Source organism: Fusarium oxysporum, chromosome IX (assembly GCF_013085055.1).
Source record: "Fusarium oxysporum Fo47 chromosome IX, complete sequence".
NCBI lineage: Eukaryota > Fungi > Ascomycota > Sordariomycetes > Hypocreales > Nectriaceae > Fusarium > Fusarium oxysporum.
In genome coordinates this window covers 2015030-2039827 of record NC_072848.1, presented here as the reverse complement: position 1 = coordinate 2039827, position 24798 = coordinate 2015030, and the positions used below count along the sequence as shown (strand labels likewise).

At 48.5% G+C, this 24798-nt stretch overlaps 7 protein-coding genes across 7 annotated transcripts; 3 read left to right on the top strand and 4 right to left on the bottom strand.

Moving 5' to 3' along the window:
- The first annotated feature begins 188 nt into the window (after positions 1–188).
- Positions 189–2598, top strand: FOBCDRAFT_231573 (uncharacterized protein). Its single transcript, XM_031190234.3, has 5 exons — positions 189–682; positions 739–849; positions 902–1291; positions 1344–1601; positions 1671–2598. The coding sequence occupies exons 1-5, from the start codon at positions 215–217 to the stop codon at positions 2382–2384; spliced, it is 1941 nt and encodes a 646-aa protein (XP_031034219.2). The 5' UTR covers positions 189–214; the 3' UTR covers positions 2385–2598.
- Positions 2599–2624: 26 nt separating this feature from the next.
- Positions 2625–4968, bottom strand: FOBCDRAFT_231571 (uncharacterized protein). Its single transcript, XM_054706874.2, has 6 exons — positions 4744–4968; positions 4535–4684; positions 4146–4481; positions 3935–4096; positions 3026–3880; positions 2625–2970 (listed from the first exon to the last, which is right to left on the bottom strand). The coding sequence occupies exons 1-6, from the start codon at positions 4756–4758 to the stop codon at positions 2950–2952; spliced, it is 1539 nt and encodes a 512-aa protein (XP_054562849.2). The 5' UTR covers positions 4759–4968; the 3' UTR covers positions 2625–2949.
- A 3281-nt stretch (positions 4969–8249) lies between these two features.
- FOBCDRAFT_231562 (superoxide dismutase) lies at positions 8250–10051 on the bottom strand. Its single transcript, XM_031190230.3, has 5 exons — positions 9842–10051; positions 9742–9776; positions 9504–9633; positions 9371–9448; positions 8250–9249 (listed from the first exon to the last, which is right to left on the bottom strand). Exons 1-5 carry the CDS (start codon positions 9960–9962, stop codon positions 8735–8737), a joined length of 879 nt encoding a protein of 292 aa, XP_031034215.3. The 5' UTR covers positions 9963–10051; the 3' UTR covers positions 8250–8734.
- A 136-nt stretch (positions 10052–10187) lies between these two features.
- FOBCDRAFT_231561 (ribosomal protein L13-domain-containing protein) lies at positions 10188–11061 on the top strand. Its single transcript, XM_031190229.3, has 2 exons — positions 10188–10343; positions 10402–11061. Exons 1-2 carry the CDS (start codon positions 10323–10325, stop codon positions 10918–10920), a joined length of 540 nt encoding a protein of 179 aa, XP_031034214.1. The 5' UTR covers positions 10188–10322; the 3' UTR covers positions 10921–11061.
- A 190-nt stretch (positions 11062–11251) lies between these two features.
- On the bottom strand, positions 11252–12579 carry FOBCDRAFT_253046 (uncharacterized protein). Its single transcript, XM_031190228.3, has 2 exons — positions 11574–12579; positions 11252–11519 (listed from the first exon to the last, which is right to left on the bottom strand). The coding sequence occupies exons 1-2, from the start codon at positions 12355–12357 to the stop codon at positions 11395–11397; spliced, it is 909 nt and encodes a 302-aa protein (XP_031034213.2). The 5' UTR covers positions 12358–12579; the 3' UTR covers positions 11252–11394.
- A 1146-nt stretch (positions 12580–13725) lies between these two features.
- On the top strand, positions 13726–21332 carry FOBCDRAFT_168262 (Rapamycin-insensitive companion of mTOR, N-term-domain-containing protein). Its single transcript, XM_059608439.1, has 15 exons — positions 13726–15127; positions 15174–16671; positions 16729–18449; positions 18818–18851; positions 19151–19215; positions 19324–19505; positions 19558–19640; positions 19695–20082; positions 20136–20295; positions 20347–20497; positions 20546–20611; positions 20662–20770; positions 20823–21038; positions 21089–21168; positions 21217–21332. Exons 1-15 carry the CDS (start codon positions 14181–14183, stop codon positions 21259–21261), a joined length of 5745 nt encoding a protein of 1914 aa, XP_059467843.1. The 5' UTR covers positions 13726–14180; the 3' UTR covers positions 21262–21332.
- Positions 21190–23453, bottom strand: FOBCDRAFT_52845 (uncharacterized protein). Its single transcript, XM_031190223.3, has 3 exons — positions 22585–23453; positions 22422–22485; positions 21190–22363 (listed from the first exon to the last, which is right to left on the bottom strand). Exons 1-3 carry the CDS (start codon positions 23074–23076, stop codon positions 21459–21461), a joined length of 1461 nt encoding a protein of 486 aa, XP_031034208.2. The 5' UTR covers positions 23077–23453; the 3' UTR covers positions 21190–21458.
- Between the last annotated feature and the right edge of the window lie 1345 nt (positions 23454–24798).

Sequence of the window (24798 nt, the reverse complement as noted above, 5' to 3'; positions counted from 1 at the left end):
TTGTTTAACGACGCGATTCAAACTTCAGGGTCTCATGTCCACTGATAAGAGATTTTGACTCTTATCGCAGGCTCTGGCTTCCATGAGACGAGACAAGCCGCCATAGTGTGGCACACTGACTCGCCCATGCACCGCCACAATTTCACAATCTCATGAGACTGGTTTACTCACTCACACTCGTTTATTAGCTTGTCATGAGAGGCACATTTTCAATATGAGGCCCTTGTTAAGCCACCCAACGAGCCTTTCAAGAAACCTTGTACAATATCGGGTTTTGTATCATCCAATACCTCTCCTTGTTCGTCGCAACTTTACAAGCTCTGTTGGTCGTCAACATGGTCAAAATTCTGATATAGCGAAGAAGGCTTCTCAAAGTCCTTCAGAAGAACTCAATGAACAAGAGGGAAAACATGATCGATCCATTAAGAAGCCATCAAGGCTGGCGGCTCTAAAGAAGCGTGACCAGAATGTTGGTAACAAGGAGACCAAGGTCAAAGGGGGAGAAACAAATCAGCGATATATCCTTGGACAATCAGCCGACAAGCCAATCCGTACACGTTTTGCGCCGTCACCTACTGGATATCTACACCTCGGCTCTTTGAGAACCGCATTGTTCAACAATTTGGTGGCCAAGGCTACAGAAGGCGGTGATTTCATTATCCGAATTGAAGATACTGACCAAGTAAGTCTTTGATGTGTAAGGCTTCGGTTTGCAATCACACATGCTAATTATGTAAGAATCGGTTGGTGCCTGATGCTGAAGAACGAATTTTCAAAGATCTCGAATGGGCCGGGCTTGAATGGAGTGAAGGTCCTGACAAAGGAGGTCCATATGGCCCCTATCGACAGGTAGGCTCCTCTTGACTTTGTCACCCTCGCCTTGTACTGATACAATAATTAGTCGGAACGTCTGGAGACCTACAAAGAACACACGCAGACCTTACTCGAAAATGGTTCTGCATATCGTTGCTTCTGTGATCAAACAGTCCTCGAAGCCCAGAAGCGAGCTCTTCACGACGCTGGCAAATCTACGGCTTACCCTGGCACATGTCGTACTCTGCCGCGCTCTGAGTCCGATGAGCGAGCCGCCAAGGGCGAGGCCCATATCGTTCGGCTTGACTCTACTCGCTTCGGCACGCCAAAGTTCAAGGATGCTATCTACGGGCCTTTCCAGAAGAAAGAGCCCGAGGAGGACTTTGTTCTCATGAAAAGGGATGGGTATCCTACGTACCATCTTGCCAACGTAGTTGATGACCATTTAATGAAGATTACACATGTCATCCGTGGTGAAGTAGGTATCCTCATGGTTTGAAATTCTGCGATATTCACTTACATCTGCATAGGAATGGCTCATCTCAACACCCAAGCATCTGGCCCTCTATGAAGCTTTCGGCTGGGAGCCCCCGACCTTTGCTCACCTGGGCCTCCTCGTCAGCAACAACGGATCTAAGCTTAGCAAGCGCGATAGCAGCGTCGACCTGTCTACGTATATGGACCAGAACGTCTTTCCTATGGCTTTACAGGCGTGGCTTGCCAACCTAGGTGCGTCTACGAAGAGAGATGCGAAGACACCGAGAACTCTCAGTGATGTCGCCGAAAACGTAAGTTTGTTTCTAAAAGCTGCTGCAGGCTGCCAGTACTGCATGACAAGTGTGCTAATTATGGATCAGTTGACTTACAAGTTCACCCGAGGTGGCATCAAACTCAATCCAACTAAGCTCGACTTCTTCCAGCACGAGTATCGAAATCTTCTTACGAAAACACCTACTGCCGACCACACATCTCGTGAGCAGGAACTCATAAGAGATTACCTTGTGACTCCCCTTGTCAACGAAGTTCATGCCATCACCACCTCCTCCCAGTCCATTTCTGATGACTACAAGCCCATTCAACCCACAGGCACCCCTCTCGACTGGCCCGCCCCTTTATCTCCTGTTCCAGCCATGCTTTCATCAGAATCATCTCAGTCATATACTTCCAAGATAATCTTTCAAGAAACTGTACGATATGCCTCTGTGGCTAACTTGGCCCGTTTGCTACCGTACTTCTTCTGGCGCCCTCCTCCTGATATTTACCGAGCGGCCATCGTCAGCGAGACTCCGCGTCTCGACTTGGTTGAATTGGTCAACAAGACCGTGCAAGGAAATGAGGACTGGGAAACGGTCGTTGACCGCTTATTTGAGAGTATCCCTTCCGACCAGGCTCCCGACCTACATGCTATTCTTCGCCTAATTGCGATTGGTGATTCACAGGCCGTTAGCAAGTCGTCCCGCATTCTGTTTGATGTGTTGGGTCAAGATGAGTGGCGATTCCGTGCCAATCTCGTGGCTTCTTTGCTTGGTGAACTAGAATCTAGTGGCCAACTCTCCGTCAGGACTGGATAGAGAACAGAGGTCTGTTAGCTTCAGAAGCCGAACGCATTCGGCAGAGATATGAAAAGTCGTCCAGTTGATTTGTCGTCTATGGTATTGAGTATTTGGGGCAGGGCTTTGGATTAAATTGGAGATGTGTTGTATGAGTAGCTGTAACATTATGTGCAAATTCAATGACTGGCATGGCTGGGGTAATTACTACCAACCCCTATTCACGATCAACTAACTTGCTTCACGATGGACTATCGAATGTGGTGTTGTCATAACGTCATGATTGAGGTTGAATGCGAACCCTTGCGTCTCGCCCTGTTCTTTTCTCTGCTTCCCTCCGTATGAGTGATTAGATGGGTAGAAATCAAATACCCCGGACTCCGGCTGCCTGCCATCTAACTTAAAGACCCTTGATATGCTGACTATTTTGACATGCTTTGAAAAGTACAAGATTAAGATAATGATAAAAATCCAAGAACAGAAAAGGGTCTTTTCTGGGGATTTCTTGGTCAACTCACAAGCCACTGCTTCGTGATAGAAATTCGTAAATATCCAAAATGCAAATGCGCGCTGTCAGGGTATATGTCTAAAGTTGAAAGATCCAAATCTGCAATTATGTTAGCGATGGGTTCAGCACCATAAGAAGGGGAATATCCACATACCTCCATCTTGCCAGTCTCTGCTCGTTGTTTCTTTGCTTCCTCCTTGACACTATCAATCACCATCTCCAGGTCATCCTGGTCGCCCACTGTAATCATGTCCCCATTGGGCATGTCTTCGTCCTTAACCTTAATCTTAAATCGTCGCCTAATATTAAACTTATCGCGAACCTTGTCGGCTAGCGTTTCGTATTTGATATCAGGAGCGATCATGATGAGTTTGACTTCATCAGCGTGGACCTTGACACGGATCTTTGTGATCTCTGGTCGTCGGTTACCACGTTGACCTGAAACAGAGCCTGGACCTCGGCGTTGACCGATCATCTCGAAGTCGTTCTCGTTGATGGTGCCATCATAATCTGATCCGTCTTCCTCTTCAGAATACTGTGGCTGTCTCTGGCGCCGACTGCCGGTAGACCCTCTTGAGTTTCGGTAAGGATCGCCTCCCTGGTACATAGCATAGACATCCTCTGGTGACCCTGTCTCTTCTGGGATCTGCCGGGGTCTTAACTGGAGAGGTTGAGGCTCCCTCTGCATCATTCTAGAACTAGCAGCAGATGCTGATCTTGCGGGCATGGGCCGAGAACGGCTATCTGGTGGTGAAGTTGCCTTCTCGTACCGGCGGTTTGGCTCGGCCTGCTGTATGTTGAGTTTAGCCAACTGAGGCTTCCCACCGCGAACAGAAGCAGCACGAGATGGGCGCTCGTTCTCGGGTGGAGGTGTTGGCGGAAATACATTTCGGTTGTTCGGAGGTTCTGATTGTTGTCTCCGAGACGAAAGACCAGGTTTGACGAGATTTGTAGCGGCGAAGGAAATATTGTCGGCAGGCCGGTCATCCTTGACCTCTAGCTTACCAGCCTAAATGTTGTTAGTCAAGGAAATTTCAGCACAGAAACGTTGAGAACAACTTACGTTCTTGATTTCGGAACCTGCAAATCCAGTGAAGGCATTTGCACGATCTGAAGCTGCCACAAGTCTGGCTTTGCCAAGATAATCTTTTGTTTTGAGGTTTCGAACTTTGGCTTCGTTGGGTCTGTAGACAACTCCGACAGGAATTGAGAAGACAGTATAACCCTAATCAAGTTAGATGAGCGGCCAGGGTAAATGTTATGGAATTACAAACCTCCGCCTGTTCTCTTATAGCATCATCAATAACATTGTGATCTTCCACCACCTTCTCCTTCACAGCATACGAGAAATCCTGCATACCAGCCTCCATCTGCTGCAAGTAGATGTAACAAAGACCTCGGTTGAAAAGCACCTCGCAGGAGTAGAGTTTGAATAGAAGACCGAGCTGAGCGTAGTCGATCATGGCATTGCCACGGAGGTAAAGGAGTGTGTCGTTGAAGTTGGCGAGGGCTTCTTCGAAGTCGCCGAGGAGGAAATTCGAGACGCCTTGCTGAAAGTAGGCAACGGCGAGGTATTGGTCAAGTCGAATGGCTCGTTGGTAGCTCTCAACCTAGGCAAGCAATTAGTATTGTTAAATTGTATAGTCTGTAAAGGTTTGCATACAGCTTTCTCGTGCTCGCCGAGTGTGGCATGGATCACGCCCATGTTGAAGAGGATCTTGCTAGTGTCGCCAATTTTTCCAAACTCGTTGAGAGCCTCTTCGAATTCATTATTATCGTAACGGCCCAGGGCTGCCACCCAGGTCTCGATTTCCTGTAGAGAGGAATTGAGTTAGTGGACTGATGGGAAGACATGACAGTGGAGGACTGTACCTGTTTCAACGACATGATTGTCGTTGCAGGGCAAAGTACCACAGCAGATTGGAATTTAGAGTAATAGGTAGATATGTAAGAGCGGAATGATCGGGAATACAAAACAGTATAGGGAGATATTCGTGGTAAATAGCAGAAATTCAAGAGTCAAGGGAGAGTTGAGGGGCTCAGAATGGGCGCTTAATGTATGAGGGCTGTCCCAACTTATTATTCGGCGGGCAGCACCTGTGACCAGAGGTAAGGAAGGTGCGGTGCGGTGCGGTCGGGTCGAATGGTGGCGGGGGGTAGGCACGCTAGGCACGGTACGGGGGTACAGGGGTATGCCAAGTACGGGCATGGCGGACACTGAGGTGAAAGGGACAGGGGGTTGGCTTTGCAGGGTTAGTCCGGTGCTGGAGTGCGAAGAGCCTGAAGCAAGCAATTGGCGCACTCCTGTCTTGGCGGCCGAGCCAGTGGCGCTACCTCGAGAGAGAAAGAGGAAAGTCAAGATGTGCTTAGTGACTAGACGATGAGGGGATTGGTTTGCTTTGTGATATAGATAATCGATGGGAGATTAGGTTGGATCGTATATCGATTCTGTTCTTTCTTTTTATAGCTTCAAGAATTGTTGATTGCTGAGGTTGGTTGAGAAGTGGTTGAAAAGCCTCGGGTTTAGTGTTGGACATTGACTCGAGAACTAAGCGCGTATAGAACAAGCTATTGTATGCAACAGCTATCTTGATACAACAAACAAGAGACAATTAAGATACTGATCGGAGAACTACAATCGAGAGGCCGAGTTGTCATTACTATATCCAGCTTGAGAGAATAGGCCAAGAAATCGTCATGTAAGTGGGATGTTTCTCTCCGGCTCAGCTGCAAACACATGGAATCAAAACTTTTGCGAAGAACAAAACTGCCAATTTCATGGCCTATTTCTAGATCGAACAAGAGATTATTGCGAGCCAAGAGTCAATGGCGTGGTGATGGAAATGATCGATTGCAGCAGTGCTTGAGATGACATACGGCACAACAACCGATGAGTGGCTGGTGCAACTAGACCCAGCGCCTAGAGGCGATGGGAATTGGTCGATGATGGTTGTCACACGGCCTACGGGGGACCTGACTCTCTACAACCACACTCTGCAGTCTCTGCTCAGCGGGCCAGGGGGATGTGCAACAAGGGTTCGCACGTTTTTCTCTTCCTCTTGCCTCTGCTACAGCAATGTTTCCGACTGCATCTGAGATCTGAAATGTATTACTTCTCTCAGTGCATGTGCAACGTCTGATCGACCGCTAGCCACATGTAAGAGGTTTACCAACACTCTTACCGGGCCGGGTTTGAGCTGGGAACCTAAAATCCTCATCTTGTTTCTCTTCTCCACTGGCGTAATGGATATTGGGGAATTCGAAAAAGAAAAGTTGACTGTTTGACGGTGTAGACTAAGACTGAATGCATAACCGTCACCTGTGATGTGATGAACTAGATGTGATGTCTTTCTTCACATAGATGAGAGCTAAATTGGTGTATCCTACCCTCATGAAACTAGCTCTCATGTTAGATCGAACCACTGCATTCAGCAGCGTCGTCAGATGCCTCAAAGTAATCGAAAGGTTCTATGCGAACTGTGATGAATGATTTGGGGTTCTGCCAGGGTTTGCTCAGACAACGGGGTTACTTTATGCACCTGCTGCAGCGACTGTCACAGGTGCTGGTCACTCTCAGGCGCATCTTCTCATTGGCCACTATACCAGGGTCTTGCCTGAATGACCCATCCCTCGGCGCCTACTCCAATTCTCCCCTCTCTCCCATGATGGGAAATCTTCAGTCGAACTTACAATGCCAACAAGTCATACCCTGGTCGACCGCCGTGGCTGATGGGATGGGATTATGCGTCCAAGCTGCTGGTGTCGAATGACGTGCGTTCCATCCTCTCGATCAACCCTAATCTGGGTTTAAGCGCCCTGATGTGGGCAGTTTAGAGTGATGGACCCTGCAGTATAGGCCCAAAGGAATGGAACATACAGCAGTCTAACTTACTGTTACTGGACTCGATCGTTACGTTTTGTTCTATTCAGGCTTCGGTCCCGAAGGCACGGGATCGAAATGAGCTTTACAAGTGGTACCTACCTGCCCAGCCCAAGCTGCCAAGATGCGAGGACCATTGGATTTACGGTGAGTGAAAACGAGAGTCGTTGTGCCTTCTTTAGCAAAGAGCCGAGATCCAACCCTAGCGGCCACCAGGGAGAGACTCTCAAGCGATCTTGGCAAACGGAGATTAGGAAGAAACCGGCACCAAAAGGAACAACTTTCATGACTTGAACCAAACGACAGATGATGATGTTTACTCTCGTGATTTTTTACAACATCTTCATTTTGGAGAATTCCCAGCCTATCCCTTGCTTCGATTGCCGCCAGCTCTCGACGCTAATGCGCCCACTCAACACGCATCTGGCTGTGTACGATATAGTACCGAGTATCCATACCGTACCACCAGTCCGGGCTCTTCATCCAGTCTCTCGAGCCTGACTGTGTTGGGAGTTTTCCTCCTGACATTCAGACCCCGTCTGGCCTCCTTACCGGGCCAACAACTATATAGATGTACTCCCTTTCTGCGGGAGGCCTTACAACAACTGCGGCAGTGCATGTTGCATTGAACCTTTCGGCATATGGTGATCCGGAGCCCCATGGAGCCAGGGGTGCCAGTTGGTTACAGCCCGAGACCCGGGGACGTAGCAGAAAGTTTCTAGACGTCATGACGTTCAGGCACAAGATATCTGAGACAATCTCACGCCGGAAACTATTTGGTGAGCTTAAAATCGACAGTGTACATCAGGCACTCTCGCGTATATTGAGATATCTACTTAATGCAAAAAGTTAATAAAGTTGAAAATCTGTTGGCATCGCTTAACAAGCGAGTCAAAGTCATTGGTTAATATAAATGAAAGAGCCAGAATTCCTCCAGAAATTTTAGATTCACGCGTAGTTACGGAGTACCATGAAAATGATTCATGTTGAATATTCATATCTTGACCTGTCTATCTGTTTGTCTCACAGTACGAGCGGATTCAACGGCAATAGTCGATCATGTACCCATCAAGGTTAGTTAGTATTGTATCTAAGTTCCAGATTCAACTTTGAACAGTTTCTTGTTCCTTCATCTCGCCCTGTTTTTCATCGTACATCAGATCTTGAGTTTATCTACTATCCTGATGCGAAGGTTTGAGCTAACCCTCAGCCTTGTATTTCCTCCCGTCTCTCTCATACACACGAACAGGTATCGTCCCTGTCTCTTCGTCTCATCCTTCACTCACCTGAATATTCTTTTCTCTTTAAAGGCATCGAAACAGTCGATCTACTCCGAATCTCAGCTTGGCAGTGCTAGCCTATCGTGACTGACGTCAAGGTAGATGCCAATGGAACATGTTACAGCTGTCACTTACACCATTGTCTCGCATAATTCTGTGGCTGATCTCTGGGGTTTCATCTTCATCCCAGCAAGGTCTTACTATCAATGCATTGAAGCCTTGGATCTCAGATTCTACTTGCCGTCTATGCCTTAGTCTCAAACTTCCATCAGCCGTTTACCAGCTTTTATCACGAGGATATGTAACCGCAGAAAATAGTTCCGAATTCTTTTAAGGTGAACGAGTACGAGAATCAGTTTTTCCGTGAGGCTCAGCTAAACACGAGGATATTGCCTCTTTGGAATGATATCGAACCATGATCATGGAAAAGACCCATGTTCGATCTTGTCCCCAGGTCAGATATCGCACCACATCTCGCCGCTGCACCGTCGATACGTTACAGATCTTCCACTTGTCACTCTTCAACCCAACTTAGATTACATGGGCTTTGTTTCAAGTCTGCGGAGAAACAGTTGAGTGGACGACAAGCCTTCAACAAAGGGTGTGCATCATGCCATAAATCAGAAATAATCCTCCTCTTGGCACTGTTCAGCGTTAATATTCAGACTTGGTTGGCGACTTGGATTTGGTAAATGCCTCGTTATCATAGCATTCCCTTCTGAACCTCGTCCTTTCGTTCCTCCCAAAGCGTCTTGCCTGTGCATGAGCACACCGTCTTATCGTTATCCCACATGCCAGCGCTTCGTGCGATAATGCCGACGACGGTGTCCTTATCGTTCTTCAGTGGTTCGTCCTTCTCTTCCTGCCTTGTCAGAACCATGGCGTGTCCAATGACCTCCCAGATTTGGAAACCATGGTCTATGAAGGCTGCGCCCCGTCCATCCTCACCGACCTCAATAGTACCAAGGTCACCTCGAGGCTTCTTGTCATCTCCTGTCCAGACAGGACCCGTTGAGGTCGCACCGTTCTTCAAGTCACCGTATGCGCGAATTGAAGCTTTGTAAGTTCCGGGCGAAACGCCGCGGATAGTCAAGTCAACCAATGTCCGTCCTGAACTAACTTGTACCATTCTTGCTAGCCCCCTTACATCTCTTCTAGGCTCTTCGTAGAAGCCATCCACAGGATCTTCAAATGTTTCGAGAATACTCACAGCGGCACCTGTCAGATTTCGAGGTCAGTGATTGATTGTACCAAGTTGTAGAGCCAAGATTTGAGGAGCCGGCAATCCAATGGCTGTGTGATTGTACCACAGGAGGGTGAGTAACTGCTCTGCACATACTGTTTGAGGCCCCCGTTCCACGCAAGATGGCATCTCTTCCGGTGGCTTGGATAGCTTCTACGATAGCTGATGGGGGAGCTGGAAGTTCGGCACCGTTAGCTTGTACACGGCTCGGTGAGTTAGCTCGCCTTACCGGTGCCCTTAACAGAAATCAACTGGTCCTTCAAGTTGCCTTCCACATTACTGATACCGCTGAGCTTGTACAGAGAGTCTGAAACCGCCTTGACACAACCGTCACATGACAGCGGAACAGCAAAGAGGGTCTGTTTTCAAGACGTTTCATTAGTACCTGAATACTGGGAAAAGATCTCAACAACTCTCCTCGTCCCCTTTTCTCAGCCATGACTCATAGCTCAGAATTTTGTGCGCACCTCAAACGAGTTATCGGCCGTCATCTTGTTAGATGCTGCGTCGATCCGTTAGTTTCATACTCATAGTGTAAGAGAATCGCATAGAAGTTGGAGAACTTACAAGTGGGGGGCGTGGTGTTAGAGTTGATACGTGAGATTCGATATTGATATGCTGAATAACCAGCTATTGTAAAGAGAGAAGCAGTTGTAAATACTCTTGCAGGTGTAAACTTGAGAGGCATTTGCTTAGAAAACAAGGTTGTAGCACGACGTGGGCGGGTTTTGTTCGCTGCTTTGAAATCCACAATCGAGTGATAACATCGGGGTCCGGCCGTTGTCGCACACTTCCGCACCCCGGAAGCGGGTCAGGCAGTGGCTTCGGGATTTAAGCTATTAGCACGTGACTGTTCTTCATCCTGAGTCAGCAATTAATTCTTGGCGTCTGGATCCAAACTTTCTGGTTGAGCGTTTCGGTGTTGGTAGATCTCGCGATACAGCAAAACGAAGCTACACGACGATTTGACCCCCCCTTCACCAGTTTTGCGGCTGACCAACCCAATTGGAGGTAAATTGTGAGAGATTGATCTCTCAAAGCCTTCAAGATGTCGCAAGTCCTCGGTCTGGTGAGCTGATAAGATGAATATCCTCAAATCCTTCTCTTGTCTAACCAACATCAAATAGACAAAACTGGCCTACTCTCGAGTATGGCATAGTGTATCTGCCTCCGCCCCTCATGCCACACTCTCTACTCAGCCCGGCGTTACACCACCTTCACTCGGCCGTCTCGCATCCCGCATCGCCGTTCTTCTCATGGGCAAGCACAAGCCGATTTTCGACCCATCAACCGATTGCGGTGACTACGTTGTCGTGACCAACTGCGCCGCTCTTTACACAACCGGCCGCAAGAAGTGGCAAAAGCCTTACTACCGACACACGACACGACCTGGCAGCCTCAAGTCCATAACAATGGACGCACTCATGGAGGCGCACGGAGGCAGTGAGGTTCTGCGCAAAGCTGTGCGTGGCATGTTGCCCAAGAACCGACTACGAGACAAGCGATTGGCAAGACTTAAGGCGTTTGAGGGCGATGCTCATCCGTACAAGGATAACTTGATACGGTTTGCTGGCGTACCAGTGGGAGAGGAAGGTTGGGAGAAGGCCACCGAAAGGGTCCGAAATGGCGATAAGAAGCGATTATAAGAAATCACGGGAGTAACTATGGAACGAGGGAGCTGCGCAGTAAAGACTATGCGGATGGGCTATGAGAGTCCTTGTACTATTTGTACCAATATCTTGGGCATATTATGACCTAGCACCAAGCAATTATCAACGTTTTCATGATGTGATGTGTCCGGTGTGCATTTCACCTGCTGTACAAAGACACTGGGTCTGGTTTACGTTCTGCCAGTGACATTTACCCTGATTATGCCCCTACGGTTCACGGTCATGGATATCATCGTAAAAAAAGGCATGAGTGAGGGAATACCACAGTACAGGTTTCAACACAATACAATCAGGACAGGCAGAAAGGTAGCAAAATTAACATAATTACTAAAATCATATCTAGTGCTAGAATCTAAGTTCATCGCTTGGTATCAATCTTTATCCTGGGTTCATAATAACGTTCCATCTTGACATCTATCGCCGCAGAATACAACCTTTCTCAACGCCCCTTTATAGCTTTGATTGCAAGTTGTCACGAGACACTTCGCACTTGATAAGACCATTGGGGCCAGACTGGGGCGCATAAACCTCAGCATCCTTGCCTGTGTTCTTGAGTCCCTTGTGCCAGCTCAGGTCTAGATAAGAGGTTAGTATCGACAGTCGACTTGGGGAAGCGTGTCCAGGCTTACCAATCTCGAAGTAATGTTTGTTGGGCAGTGCGTAAGTGACTGTCGCAATCTCGGGTACAAGCTCGAGAATCTGAGTAGACATCTTGTACATGGTGGCTTGCACACTAGCACTGTCGTCCTCGGCAAAGATCTTGAGGGTGGTGTTGCGTGCCGCCTCTCGAGCACTGTCGAATTTGGGAGCAAAGGCCTTGACAGCGTTCAGTGAGTCAAATTTCTTCCACTTCCATGTAGCATCAACATCGGTTGAGAAGATACGATCCCAGGTCTCAGGAAGAGTTGTGTACTCATCGCGAACAAAGCCGTGGAAAGCAGAACCGGTGCTCTTAAGTACAGTCAAGCCAACAAGAGAGCTCTTGATCTGGATACCTTCCTGTCGGCTCACGCGAACCTCCACATTTCGGGTCTCCTCACCATCCTTGAAAAAGCTGTGAGGGTGAGGCTTGCCATCAACCTCCAGACGCTGCCAGCGAACAGTCTTGACGTTGACGTTGGCAACATGAATGTGACTGTACTTCTCGATGAAGTGGCTACCGAGGATAGAGGCGTACAACTCAGGAGGGTTGACAGGGTTCTGCTTGGCGGTAATGTAGATGGTGTTCTTGATAGAGTCGGTGGCAACGACAACACTGTTATCGGCCTTGGTGTAGGAGGTCTCAATCTCTCCCTCGAGAAGACAGCAGACGGTCATCTCAGTGACGGTCTGGATGCCAGTAGAGGCATCGCGATCAACCTTGCAGACGCGGACATTGTCCTTGCCATAGCGAGCAGCAGATACGTAAGGCATTGTGAGAGGCTTGTTGTGAGATAAGTCTGAAGACGTGTAGTTGATACCGGATAAGACCAGATAAGGTTTCAGGTTCAGTGTATTGCAACAAGAGATGAGCGATGGCAATGTTTTCAAGAATCAAGATTAAGCACAGTATGGTTTGAAAGGAGGAAAGGGGAGGAATAGGCTTTTAAATATAGATTAGCAAGTATGCAGAATGGTTGGGATGTCAGCCCCCCCTTCCCAGCGATAATGACAGCTCCGGCTAAGGTAATTAGAGACAAAGCAACCAAACAACGCTACTCTAAGCGGCTCAACGGACGGAGACGGACGTTGGCGATCAGAAACAAGCGCCTACGGCCGAACAATTCAATGTCCGATGTTGCAATTGTTAGCGAATTGAAGCTTTTCCATGGGGCGATGGGGGTCGGTGCCGGGCCCCGGAGGACGCCGATGCCCTCGATCCCGTATATCGGGGCCCGCCTGGAGCCATCGGAGCTCTTATCTTGACTTGTCTATCTTATCTTATAATGCGACTCAACATCGCATGATTCCTGCGATACGAACACAAGTTGAGTTATGGTTGCAGAAAAGATGAGGTACGAGATTATGAGGGGAGAGTACCAGTCAGATTCTGGTGTTTATGTTAAAGGCAATCCTGGATTCATGCCCTCCGGTCTGATGAGTTCGGAGTATTACAAGGCGCCGGCATGCAGCCTGTAGGTTATCTTTCACATTTTTGGTGATGGCCTCACGAAGCACCAATATATTCCTAGTAAGGGGTTTTTTATTTGTGTGTACCAGCATGTGAACATGGTCAAGAAAGCAGATGGCGAAATCATTATTACACAGGCTTCAAATGCTATGCCAAGGTGGAAGCTATATGCTTATATGAGGACGAAGGCCTACAACGACAATCAGCTGCCGTGCGCCAAACAGCTTGCTTGCAACATACCCTCTATTACTATTGGCACTGACTCTCAAACTCAGTTCCCCAGCTCCTCAGCTTCATGGATGTTCTCCTAACTCCATCGTAACCCCGGAATACAATGTTTTAAGCTCAGAGCATCTAACCTACAGCACGCTACTGTACCGGAGCTTTTCCAAAACTTTAGGTTCTAAGGTAGTGAAGCCGCCCGCAACTGCAGGGTGCAGCACAGTTTACAGAGCACTAGGTTGACTTTAGTGCCCCGGGCAGGTTTGTAAGTGGAATGCATCACCATCTGGCTGGGTCTTGTCCGCCTCCACTTTAGGCCCTGGTTGCCCGCAAGCCAACAACCTCTGTTCTCGATCCTCCAATCACCTGTCCCCTCGTCTCTCGAAACCCTGCCAAACTGGTCCTTGAACCTCGCTCGTTTTGCTCTGATATTGGCCTATCTACGTAAGGTTCTGTACGGCATCAATCTGGTTATTGCTTCTGTTGGTGATCTGAACCTTCAACCCCGTATCGTGGCTACATCGCTTTTGCACCACCATCGCCTTGGAATCCACGCAAGCTACCTCCAACGTCTTCGGCGACAACTCCGCTCTCTTGAAACTCCTGCTTGAACCAGTTTCGCTGTCCAGATACAGCTTCTCTGACAGCGCGATCACCGAAAACGCGGTCGAAGTTATACATACGACACAACATTACGATCGCTCGCAGCATTAGATCTAGACAGTCACTTTATACCGCCATTTTGCGAACGAATATACGCCTACCAAACGAAGTCACTGTAACGCACACGAACCTTGACCGCGATCGCATCCTCCGTACTCGTTACCTCAGTCGCCGTTGATCGACGAATGCTCTTCCACCACCTTTGGGCCCAGTCCCAACCGGTGGGCTGTTCGCCGCTGATATGCTGAGCTCTTCCGCGGCAGCTCAGAAGGGCATGACCCCTCCGAGCCAACCTTCACAACACAACCTGCCTCAGCAGTTATCTGGTCGCACGAGCTTCGACCGAGGCGATTCGGGTCTACAACCTCCCAATGGCGCTAACGCCCGAAATCTCTCGGCTTCGGCCGTATCTTTTGCGCCAAGGGGAAGCAGTCTCAATGTTGCTCCCGGCAGCTTCAGTTCAGAGTTGCGTAGTCGGGCTGGGAGTAAGACTGAAGCGGGGTCAATATACCCAAGCAGCTTCATGGACAAGGTGGAAGAGGATGACGTAGACACGCTAGCTGAGCAAGCTCTGGCACATCTGAAAGAACGACTCAACCGTGAGATGAAAATCAAGGAGGGGAGTGAGAACATGCTAGAGGCGCTGAACTCTAAGAAAGCGAAGCAGACCAAAGAGCAACGACAAAAGGTTGAGGCGGAGCTTAACGCCAGCAACTTGCGTATCAAGGACTTGCGCCAAAAGATTTCAGATGCTCAGCATACACGACAGATTCCACCTGCGACGCCAAAACGAAACCGTACCCAGAGCAACGTTGTCGAATCCGGGAGACCAATTGGACTGCGTTCGCCACAAAGCGTGTCACGATCTGTTGTAGAGTCTGACAATGAGGAACCAACAGAAAGTCCGACATTTGCGCTTGCGGAGCTGCTCCAGGCCTTAGAGGTTGAGGGCATGATGCCGGAGTACTACGTCTCGCGGGGGAATCAGCTCGTCGATCTCTTCAAGCGTTACCCAACTCTTAAGTACGACTTGGTCTGGTCAATTTTTGGGCTCCGCATGCAAGTAATGCTCCTAAGCGAGAGTCGCGAAGTCGTGGCTGCTGGCTATCGAATGACCAGATATGCTATTTCGGATGTGGCATCACTTAAGAAGATCCGAAGTCTGAACACGGATTATCTGGTGATACGGTATGTACTTCGACTGTGGCCGCGCCCCTTTTACTGACATAATCAGATCACTTAATAACTACCGCAAAGCGGATGTTGAACGTGAGCAGGCCCTCAAGTTCGTCCGTGCATTTCTGGATGTCAAAGGCGGAGTGAAAGAGATCTCTCGAGCCGTGGTGCGCACGATAGTAGCAGTTGCAGAGCATGGAGAAGACCGACGAGCAAATGCTCAGCCGGCCGAGGGAGACTTGGACCGTCTAAGGCCTATCTGCATCGAGACATTAGCAGAACTTATAGTGCAGGATCCAGCACTTTTGGTGGCATCCGGTGGTTTGGGACCATTGACGGAGGCCCTTTCAGAAGGCGTCTACAAATCTCCCGAAAGTTTGACCTCTGCATTTTTATACCTGCTCGACTCACCTCGAAAGCGGAAATACATACAACCCGGATATGGTCTGGAAGTGCTATTTACTGTCTTTACTGACCACCTCCTGACCAACGAAAGTATCATGAAACAGAACTCCAAGGCCATTGCAACAGCTTTGAAGTCATGGCCAGGGCTCATGACTCTCTGCATGTATGATCTTCGAACAATTCGATCCTTGATCACGAGCATGCTATTGCCGAGTGATGTGGTTCGGGAGACTATTCTTGATCTTATATTCTCACTTCTACGGATCAAACCACCAGCGTGGGCAACCTCTTTTCTTGCTGGAAGGAGATTGACAACGTACGGTCGAGTAGCGAATCTGAAGTCAAATCAAAAGGACAAGAGCCATTTACAGTTCACAGAAGAGGACAGCGGTGAACAAAATTTCGTCGAGCACTACACAGCTCTTTTGCTGGCAGTGCTCATTCGAGCAGGCCTCCTACCAGTGCTCCTAAAGATTGCTCAAGGAGACGAGAATCCGACTCTCCAGCGCAAGACGACCCTTCTAATAAGCGAAGTGCTGAAACTTTCCAGTCGCCTGTTACCTCCATCCTGGAGCGCCGAGCTTCACCTCCTACCGGAACTCTTCTCATCGGCTGCCAACATTGGCAACAATGATCACTGGGTGGCGTCGGGGATTGTTTACCAGATCAGCAGCGTCAGTCGTACTTTATACAGGAGTGCGCCCACGGGTGCCTTGTCCGGTGCGTTATCGTCAGGTCACAACTCGAATGACATATCCGCGATTGATGAGGCCCCCAAATCCCACCAATCTCTGGTTTTTGATGACGCTACTTTCCGGCAACTGTTGATTGATAGTAATGTCCTCAACAGCTCGAACTATGCTAAGTGGAACTGGGAGACTATTCTCAAGATCATCGACGGCCCTCTACAAAGCGGCAAGAGACTTGAAGAGGCCATCAAAGCATCCAAGTTCATGAAGAGAATCATCAGCTTCTATCGCCCTTTCAAATACAGGTTTGCTAACGTCAAAAACACTCGTGCCACACAAAAGTATGTCCGAGCTGGTTGTGCCCTGATGCACTCTCTACTTCAATCCCCTGAGGGAATTAAATTCTTGGCAGACAGCAAGTTGCTTAGACAGATAGCTGAGTGTCTAGCACAATGCGATCCGGTAAGGCTTGACGCTCTTATGGTTTCCTCAACTTGATCACTAACAACACTTCTTCAGACTAGCGGCCTCACAGCCCAGTATCCAATGTTCTCAAGAGATCGAGTTACTGACACACTTTGCGCGGGCTACTTCTCAATGCTTGGTGTTTTAAGTGGTGATCCTAAAGGTCTTCAACTACTAGAACGTTGGAGGATGTTCAATATGATGTATCACATCGTGGACTTGAAGCAGAGGCCAGACCTCATCAAGTTGCTCCTGTCCAGCTTCGATTATAGCGTCCAGGGTCATCCTCGAGTCTTGTTGTCCAAAGCTTTAACTGCTGGCACAAAGGAAATCCGAATTCATGCGACCAATGCCCTTCGCAAATACGCCATCCGGCCAGTACCATCGGCCAACGGACAGGGTGGCGTTGGTGACTCGAAATGGGCCATTCAGCTCTTGGTCACACAGCTTTACGATCCCGAGATTGAGGTCTGTGCCACGGCTGTGAAGATCTTGGAGAAAGCTTGTAATCGCAAGACCTACCTGGAGTACATTGTTGAATGCCGACCAGCTCTCGATCATCTGGGAGAAATCGGAGCACCGCTGCTCTTACGGTTCTTATCAACATCTATCGGATACCATTACCTGGATGGACTGGATTACATCAGTAACGAAATGGACGACTGGTTCCTGGGGCGGAACGATACATATGTCAGGGTCATAGAGGCAAGCTTGGCCAAAGCGTTCCTCATTGATCCAGACGAGCACAATCCTCGCATGAGTTTATTTGAGGATGGTGAGATTGATGGGGACTACCATGACAACCATGTACCACCGCACTTCTATCGAGAGTTGACCCGTACCCAGGAGGGATGTAGGCTGCTCAGTGATAAGGGTCATTTTGAGGATTTTGCAGCTACGATTCGTGAGCATGGCATGGATAAGGGAGATGCGGAAATGCTTACGAAGGTGAAAGGCTGCCTTTGGGCTGTTGGCAACGTTGGGTCCATGGAACTTGGAGCACCGTTCTTGGAATCCAACGACGTGGTAGAGCATATCATTCGAATTGCTGAGACCCATGAAGTAATGAGTCTAAGGGGCACTGCATTCTTCGTTCTTGGCCTGATTTCCCGCTCTACGCACGGTCTGGAGATTCTATCTGAACATGGATGGGATGCCAACACAACACCAATGGGTACCTCGCTCGGATTCTGCATCCCCAATGACCTATCAAGGTTATTATCACTGACAGCGTGGAAACAAAAGACGGTAACGTCAATCACCCTGCCGTCAAGTCAACGGACAGCCCAGGAGGCGCCACCACCTCGCGCCGCTCGACCACCTCTTGAGCCAGCAGAAATACCTGCTCTGTTGAGCGAGGCGGATGTTAACAGAAGAGTCCTGGAACTCATTGTGGACCTAGGAAATATGGTCCTCTACAAGAAGGCGCTTACTGACCTCCAGAAGCTTCGGGCACACAAACCAAGCGCCTTCAAAAGTACGCAGTTCTTCAAAGAAGTGATGAGCGCAATGGAATGGAACCACTACCGGCTAGGGGTGAGAAGGATGGTTATAGATTTGTTTGACAAGAACGTGATGCGACAAATAGTATTTGATGAGGAGGAGGATGACGAAGATGACGACAGTAGCGATGATAACAGCCAAGAGGAAAGTGAAGAAGAAAGCGGCGAGGGCGAAAATAGCTCCGGGGATGACAGGACAGAGAGGCAGCGGAGCATCAGCGAGCCGCCGGCACCGCCACCAGATCTTACACCAGCTCCTCTCAGATTGAGGAGGTGAGATATTGGCAATGATATTTCGAAGATGTAAGATGACTACATAGCCAAAAGCAACACGACGTTGGAAAGTTTCAACTACACGATACCAATGACAAAGAATCATGATGGCGCGTTAAGGGGTGGCAGGCGGGTCTTGAGCTGTATATATCCTTGTGACGAGTAGCTGCTGTAAAGGGGATTGGTGTCTGATCTGGGTTTTGAATAATGGAGTTTTGGGCAAAACATCGAAGAAGGGATGCTTCTGGTTTTATCTGAGAGGGCTTCTTAGAACGAGACCAAGTGAAGTTGAGGATATTATAGTAAGATATTACAGCATTGCTCGTTTGATTCGACTAGTAGCATCATATGCCCAAATCACAAATCAGTCTACGACAAGGACTCATGATATTGAGGAACCAGGTACTAAGTATGTCGAATTTACAATTAGCTGGTTAATTTTAGGGTTCAGGGAGTAGATAAGTAACATCATGACCTGATAATATATGACTTGTAACTATGATGACGGTGAATTACTCGGCCCCACCAGAGCAATTAACATCGCCTGCCAATACCAACGCCGCTTCCATGAGTAACCGAAACGCGGGATTAAGAGCGAGCTCAGTTCCGATCTAGGCCAAGTTACTCCTTCACGACACCTATATCATACATCTTTTCTTGGTAGATTCATTGTATTGACCATTCTTTGAACCCTCCTAAAGATATCCTTTATCATGGTACAAGGACGAGTGCTTGTCATCGCGGGGTCGGACAGTTCGGGCGGAGCGTAAGTATAGTTTTCCTTATACTCAAAGTGGCATGATGGAGCCTTTTGAGGACGTTTTCATGATACTTTTATGTTCAGTCGCAACATATGCTGACGGAAAATCATCAGAGGACTTGAAGCGGATCAGAAAGTCATCGCTGCTCATGGCTGCTATGCTATGACGGCCACTACGGCTCTGACTGCGCAGAACACTCAAGGCGTCAAGGGCATTCATGTCATTCCCACCGATTTCGTCTCTCAGCAGATCGATGCTTGTGTTGAAGATGTCGGTGTCGATGTTGTCAAGACTGGTGAGTTGGTCAACGATTTCGCTGTGTTGCACAATGACTAACACCTTGGTAGGCATGCTTGCTTCTACAGAGACGATAGAGATGGTTGCAAAGACCATGGTTAAGCATAGCATCCCGTCACTTGTCGTAGATCCAGTATGTGCCCCCTTACAGATCTATATTAGGATCTTTCTAACACTTGGCTTTCAGGTCATGGTTTCGACTTCTGGTGCAACACTCCTCCCCAATGAAGCCATTCAACATCTCTGCAAGCACCTTCTACCACACACTACAGTTCTCACGCCAAACATTCCTGAAGCTATTCTTATCCTTTCCCAAAACGGTCAAGAAGTCCCTGAGGTTCGCAGTGTGCAAGACCTTGAGACTGTAGCCCAGCGAATCCAGGCTCTAGGTCCTAAGTGGGTGCTCGTCAAGGGTGGACACCGGCCCATGAAGGAGGACTTGACTGTGGCTGAGACCGAAGAGGAGAGGAGTGTTGTTATAGACGTTCTTGTTGGCGGTGATGGTGAGGTTGTCAGAGTCAAGAGCCCATACCAGGCGAGCTCGAGTACCCATGGGACGGGGTGCTCTCTGGCGTGTAAGTGACAAACTTGCCTAAGAACTCTGGTCTCATACTAATTGGTTTGTTAGCGGCCATCGCATCAAACTTGGCCAAGGGACTTGATACACCTACGGCTGTTCGATCAGCCTGCCGATACATTGAAGCTGCCATTCGAACAGCACCTGGCCTAGGCAAGGGGCATGGTCCTCTAAACCACTTCCACTCGACCTATTCTCTCCCATTTGCCCCGTACGTCCATAAAGCGTCCCTCATCTTTTGTTGTACTAACTCGATGAACAGCGGCTACTTCATCGAGTGGCTTCTCGAGCGCCCTGATGTCCGCGACGTCTGGAAGGAGTTTGTTTACCATCCCTTCGTCATGGCTATGGGTGACGGAACTCTGCCTCTCGAATCCTTCAAGGGCTATATCATCCAAGATTACCTATACTTGGTTGGTCTTCAAAACATATAACGATCCTAAGCTAATCATTATTTACAGATTCACTTTTCACGTGCCAATGCCCTCGCTGCCTACAAGGCACAAAACATTGAGGATATTTCTCGAGTATGTTCTCTTAACTCTATATTGTACACGACCTCATGACCTCTCTATAGGCAACAGAAATAGTTCAGCATATCATGCATGAACTGAAGCTCCATACCTCGTACTGCGAGAGCTTCGGTGTGTCCATCGAGCAGATTCGTGCCACACCAGAGAAGCAGGGCAAGTTTAAGCAGTTCGATGACAAGTGATCTTTTTCTGATTTTCTTTGCAGCCTGCACCGCATACACTCGTTATGTCCTTGACGTTGGTCAAAATGGCGATTGGGTTGGTCTTCAAATGGCTCTTGCTCCATGCCTCCTTGGTTATGGTGCCGCAGCAAAGATGCTCCACGACCATGAGAAGACTGTCCGCGAGGGGAACACGTACTGGGCGTGGATCAAGAACTACAATGAAGAGGATTACACTGACGCTGTCAAGTTGGGATCTAGTGAGTCTTTCTCAGTTTCATTGAGTATCTGTCTATTAACCAAGAAACAGCCCTGCTCGAAAAGCATATTCAACTGCAGTCACCTTCGCGAATTGAAGAGCTTGTTCAGATCTTCATCCATGCTCTCAAGGTATATGCTCGTCCTTTTGAACAGTGACGTTTGACTAATACGATTTAGATGGAAATTGGCTTTTGGGAGATGTTCCCTGCCAAGCAGACCTAAGTTCACATACAGACATAAAAACCGGAGAAGTAGACTAGATCGATCAATTAATAGACATAGAATTGAGTATACACTTGGTTCCATATGTTTGTTTCCTTGTTTATGTCACAAAATCCAACGTAGGTATCTGACGCCTGGTCCAGCCATACTCCTTTCAAAGGTGCCTCTATATATCATGCATGTTTCCCGAACCCATCCTAGACCATCTCCACTGGGCGTGGTCTCTCATCGTCTTGCAACATGTATCTGAAGTCCTGCTCAGGAGGGGGGGCCAGAGGAGGAACCGGAGGAGCGTCACTATCAAGGCTGTTCTCTTGTTGTCGTTGAGCTCGTCGCAATTGCCCATTCTGCTGCTTCACCCATGAGTTCACTGAGCGGAAACGTGGTCGTGTATCCACTGAAGCTACTGTAGATACAGTGTCACGGCGGCCGACAGAGTTGGTAGACTTCCATGTGGGTTGTCGTGAAGGCTCTGGTCGCGATGGGACGCTTTGGACAGTCTGAGTGGTAGGCGTCACGACGATGTCGCCGTCGCCGAAGCCAGAGGAGATGGAGGAGAGTTCGCTAACACCGGTCTGACGTCGTCCGACATCGTAGGCATATGGTGTGGTAGAGGGGATTCGCTTGTGTTGTTGAGGTTTGTACGGCGTGCTCAGAGAGTCCTTGGGATCATGACGAGCCACGACCTGGACTTCAACGGCGCTCTCGACAAAGGTTGTGCTTGTAGGGCTGACAGCGTCAATGTCATAGTTTGTAACCCCTGTCCTTCTGTCGCCACTCGTACGATAAACACCGAACGGTAGGCTGGGCACTGTTAGGAAGTTGTCGGATTGCTTAGGCATGAAGAGTGGTGACTGAGGTCGTGCCTTCTCGGCAAGAGGCGGAGAATAGGACGGAGGAGAATAGGATGGATCTTCGATTGTGTACCAGCCCTTGTGACCGTAGCGTGATCCGAGGAAAGGCACCTTGGAAACGAGGTTCTCAAAGCGGCTGGGCTTGTCGAAGTTCATGTCATCAATGGGAGCAGGCTTCTTTGGTGACTGCTTCCTTGAGTAGAATTTCCAGATGAGGAAGCCAATGCCAAGTAGGAATAGAAAGCCGCCTTGATATCGTGTTAGCAGTCTGTAATGTTATAGGTGAAGTGGACAGGTAGAGCATACCGACGGATCCAACACCCAGCAGGATCTTGTGAACATTGGAGTGCATACCATCACCACCTTCGACCTTTAGAGGAGTTAGCAAGACCGAGCTTTCAATGCATTTGACATGTCTTTCAATCCAAAACGACTTGGACATGATGAGCGGGTCAGGGATCTGACTTACCAAAGGAGAATCCGACATACTTCCCTCAGCTGATGGAGCTTCAACTGATGGTGAGTTTGTTGATGATGCAGGTAATTTGATGTTGATTGGGTTGGCGTCGTCGCTGGTTTTGTCTTCACTCTTCTTGGGCTCTTCATCTTCGTCCTCGCTCTCGCTCTCACTTCCACTGTCGGCTGCATCATCACCTTCACTCTCACTGTCACTACTCTCTTCCTTCTTCGCGTCCTGCTTCTGCTTTTCAGTCGCAGGGTCGACAGTATCGGCTCGCTTGGCATAAGGCTCCCGTAGGATATTGATCATGACCTCAGGCTCCCCGGATGAAGTTGGAACATTGCTTCGTCTACGTCTCGGCCTTGCTATGCGCTTCTTCATAATGTGAACATCATAGTCGTCGCTGTCATCGGCGATGGTCCAATCCGGCAGAGTCGCACCAAAAGCCCTCTTTGCTTGTCTCTGCCACCGAAGGTAATGGGGCTCATCAAAAGGCGCCATTGTCGTAGGTATTCTGAGTTGTGTTGATTATAAACAAAAAGTATTAATGAACCAAGGGTCTTTATAATATGTCTTGATATGATTTGGATACCCAAGGCGTTGGATGAATAGTCCGGGTATCAGGAAATGAGTGTTTGATGATGCAAGTCACTGACTTGATCAGATAAAAGAAAGTGTTATTCAAACGAAGGTCCAGCCTTGATCAAGAGCAAAGGAAGAGAAGGACAAAGGAAAGAATATAAGGGCTTGGCGGTTTATGACATGCAAAAAGCGAGAAATGGAGTTTCTGCTGATTGAAGAGGAAGAGAAACGAGAGGACGGACGAGAGAGGAAGTGAAGCGCGAGGAACCTCCAAGGTTTGAGCTGGAGTTGGTCCGTGGGATGAGACAAGATCAACAGTTACATTATACATGCGATACGATACGATATGATACATTATAAAGACAAGGATCCGACAGCCATAGACGGTGATAAACCCCATACAGCCAAGGCGATCTCAGGGTTCAGGGGCACGATGCGAGTAACACGAAACATTCAAGCCGAACCTGGTAGTTCAAAAGTCTTTGTCTGCTGTTTGAAAACGCTTGGTGTCGCTTCTTTGCCCAAGAACCAAGATTCAGGATGGAAGCACGGTAGCCCGTCGTTGATGTGCTAACAGGGCTGGTGCAGAAATGGCTGCATATGTGTTAGCGACGGGTGGCCTCAGCTTGTAGTTTTCTAGCGGCAGGGGTTGCACGTCTCAAAGTCAAGCTCCTGTTTCAGCCTGTCGGAAGAGATTGATGAAGACGGTTATGCAGGGGGGCTGCCACTGCTCGTTCTTCATCAATTGGGTTTTCTGTGATAGATCGGTTATTAACGAAGGATTCAATCCTCCTTGACAGCTTATGTAGTTGAGGATAAATGATATGATGTTGATTGACGCTCAGACTATCATCATATGAAGTTCATGTATGGTGGTTCGAAAGATCGACAGGTGGTTGGTTATTCTGCTTCAGATGCCCAGACTCGAGACACACTCAACAATCTGAAGCTCGTTTTGCTTCGGAATCTTCAACCTTCGACACATTGAGTCTCATGATATCGGCTTGCCATCCGGCTATCGTTTTCAGCAGCCTCATCTGGGGTTTGCACATCAAATGCCGGTCCCCGCCGGCAAAGTCAGCGATTCATGGCGCATGCAAGACGGTCCGATATCCAAGACTCAGAGTGGATGTTTGATGTTAAATCATTTGTGGATAAAGTCATCATTTGATGGACCCTTGAAAAAAGCTTTTGCGTCAGTTCCAGATTCCATGTGTAGTGGAGACAGGCAATTATTCATTGCTGCTCCAGCCATCATGACAATCAAGAGCTGCTGGACATGTCGCCACAAGTGTTTCGTGAAGAAGGAGTGTTTTATCATCAAACAAGACAATAAACTTGCAACTGGCAGGATGGCCCAGAAAGTAAATCCGTCACATGCCCCATCAGATGAACGCAAGTGCTCTTGATAATACTAAACATCGCATTCATCAGTGTCGGAGAATTCTCCGAGTGGCCGTCCCCATAAAGGGCTAGCAAGATCTTGCCCCCATCACCACATCCCAGATACGCACAAACTAAATGACATTTGAAGTTGAAATAGACGCAGTCTTCAGCTTCCTCACCGTGCTCGCTCACCGAAGACCCCTTGAGAACGCGCTCCAATCACATACCTCGCCTATGTCCATGTTCACCATCATG

Coding starts and splice junctions, on each gene's coding strand:
- FOBCDRAFT_253046 (XM_031190228.3), bottom strand. CDS start 12,357: ATGCCTTACGTATCTGCTGCTCGCTATGGCAAGGACAATGTCCGCGTC. Junction 11,520..11,573: donor CAAACATTACTTCGAGATTG/GTAAGCCTGGAC, acceptor CCTCTTATCTAG/ACCTGAGCTGGCACAAGGGA.
- FOBCDRAFT_52845 (XM_031190223.3), bottom strand. CDS start 23,076: ATGGCGCCTTTTGATGAGCCCCATTACCTTCGGTGGCAGAGACAAGCA. Junction 22,486..22,584: donor GTATGTCGGATTCTCCTTTG/GTAAGTCAGATC, acceptor ACTCCTCTAAAG/GTCGAAGGTGGTGATGGTAT. Junction 22,364..22,421: donor GCTGGGTGTTGGATCCGTCG/GTATGCTCTACC, acceptor CACGATATCAAG/GCGGCTTTCTATTCCTACTT.
- FOBCDRAFT_231571 (XM_054706874.2), bottom strand. Junction 3,881..3,934: donor CAGGTTCCGAAATCAAGAAC/GTAAGTTGTTCT, acceptor AACAACATTTAG/GCTGGTAAGCTAGAGGTCAA. Junction 2,971..3,025: donor CAGAGACTGGCAAGATGGAG/GTATGTGGATAT, acceptor ACATAATTGCAG/ATTTGGATCTTTCAACTTTA.
- FOBCDRAFT_231573 (XM_031190234.3), top strand. CDS start 215: ATGAGGCCCTTGTTAAGCCACCCAACGAGCCTTTCAAGAAACCTTGTA. Junction 683..738: donor GAATTGAAGATACTGACCAA/GTAAGTCTTTGA, acceptor TAATTATGTAAG/AATCGGTTGGTGCCTGATGC. Junction 1,292..1,343: donor CACATGTCATCCGTGGTGAA/GTAGGTATCCTC, acceptor ACATCTGCATAG/GAATGGCTCATCTCAACACC.
- FOBCDRAFT_231562 (XM_031190230.3), bottom strand. CDS start 9,962: ATGCCTCTCAAGTTTACACCTGCAAGAGTATTTACAACTGCTTCTCTC. Junction 9,449..9,503: donor GATTTCTGTTAAGGGCACCG/GTAAGGCGAGCT, acceptor CCGAACTTCCAG/CTCCCCCATCAGCTATCGTA. Junction 9,250..9,370: donor TGGAACGGGGGCCTCAAACA/GTATGTGCAGAG, acceptor GAAATCTGACAG/GTGCCGCTGTGAGTATTCTC.
- FOBCDRAFT_231561 (XM_031190229.3), top strand. CDS start 10,323: ATGTCGCAAGTCCTCGGTCTG. Junction 10,344..10,401: donor TGTCGCAAGTCCTCGGTCTG/GTGAGCTGATAA, acceptor AACATCAAATAG/ACAAAACTGGCCTACTCTCG.
- FOBCDRAFT_168262 (XM_059608439.1), top strand. CDS start 14,181: ATGCTGAGCTCTTCCGCGGCAGCTCAGAAGGGCATGACCCCTCCGAGC. Junction 18,852..19,150: donor TCATGATATTGAGGAACCAG/GTACTAAGTATG, acceptor ACCCTCCTAAAG/ATATCCTTTATCATGGTACA. Junction 20,498..20,545: donor TCCAAGATTACCTATACTTG/GTTGGTCTTCAA, acceptor CATTATTTACAG/ATTCACTTTTCACGTGCCAA.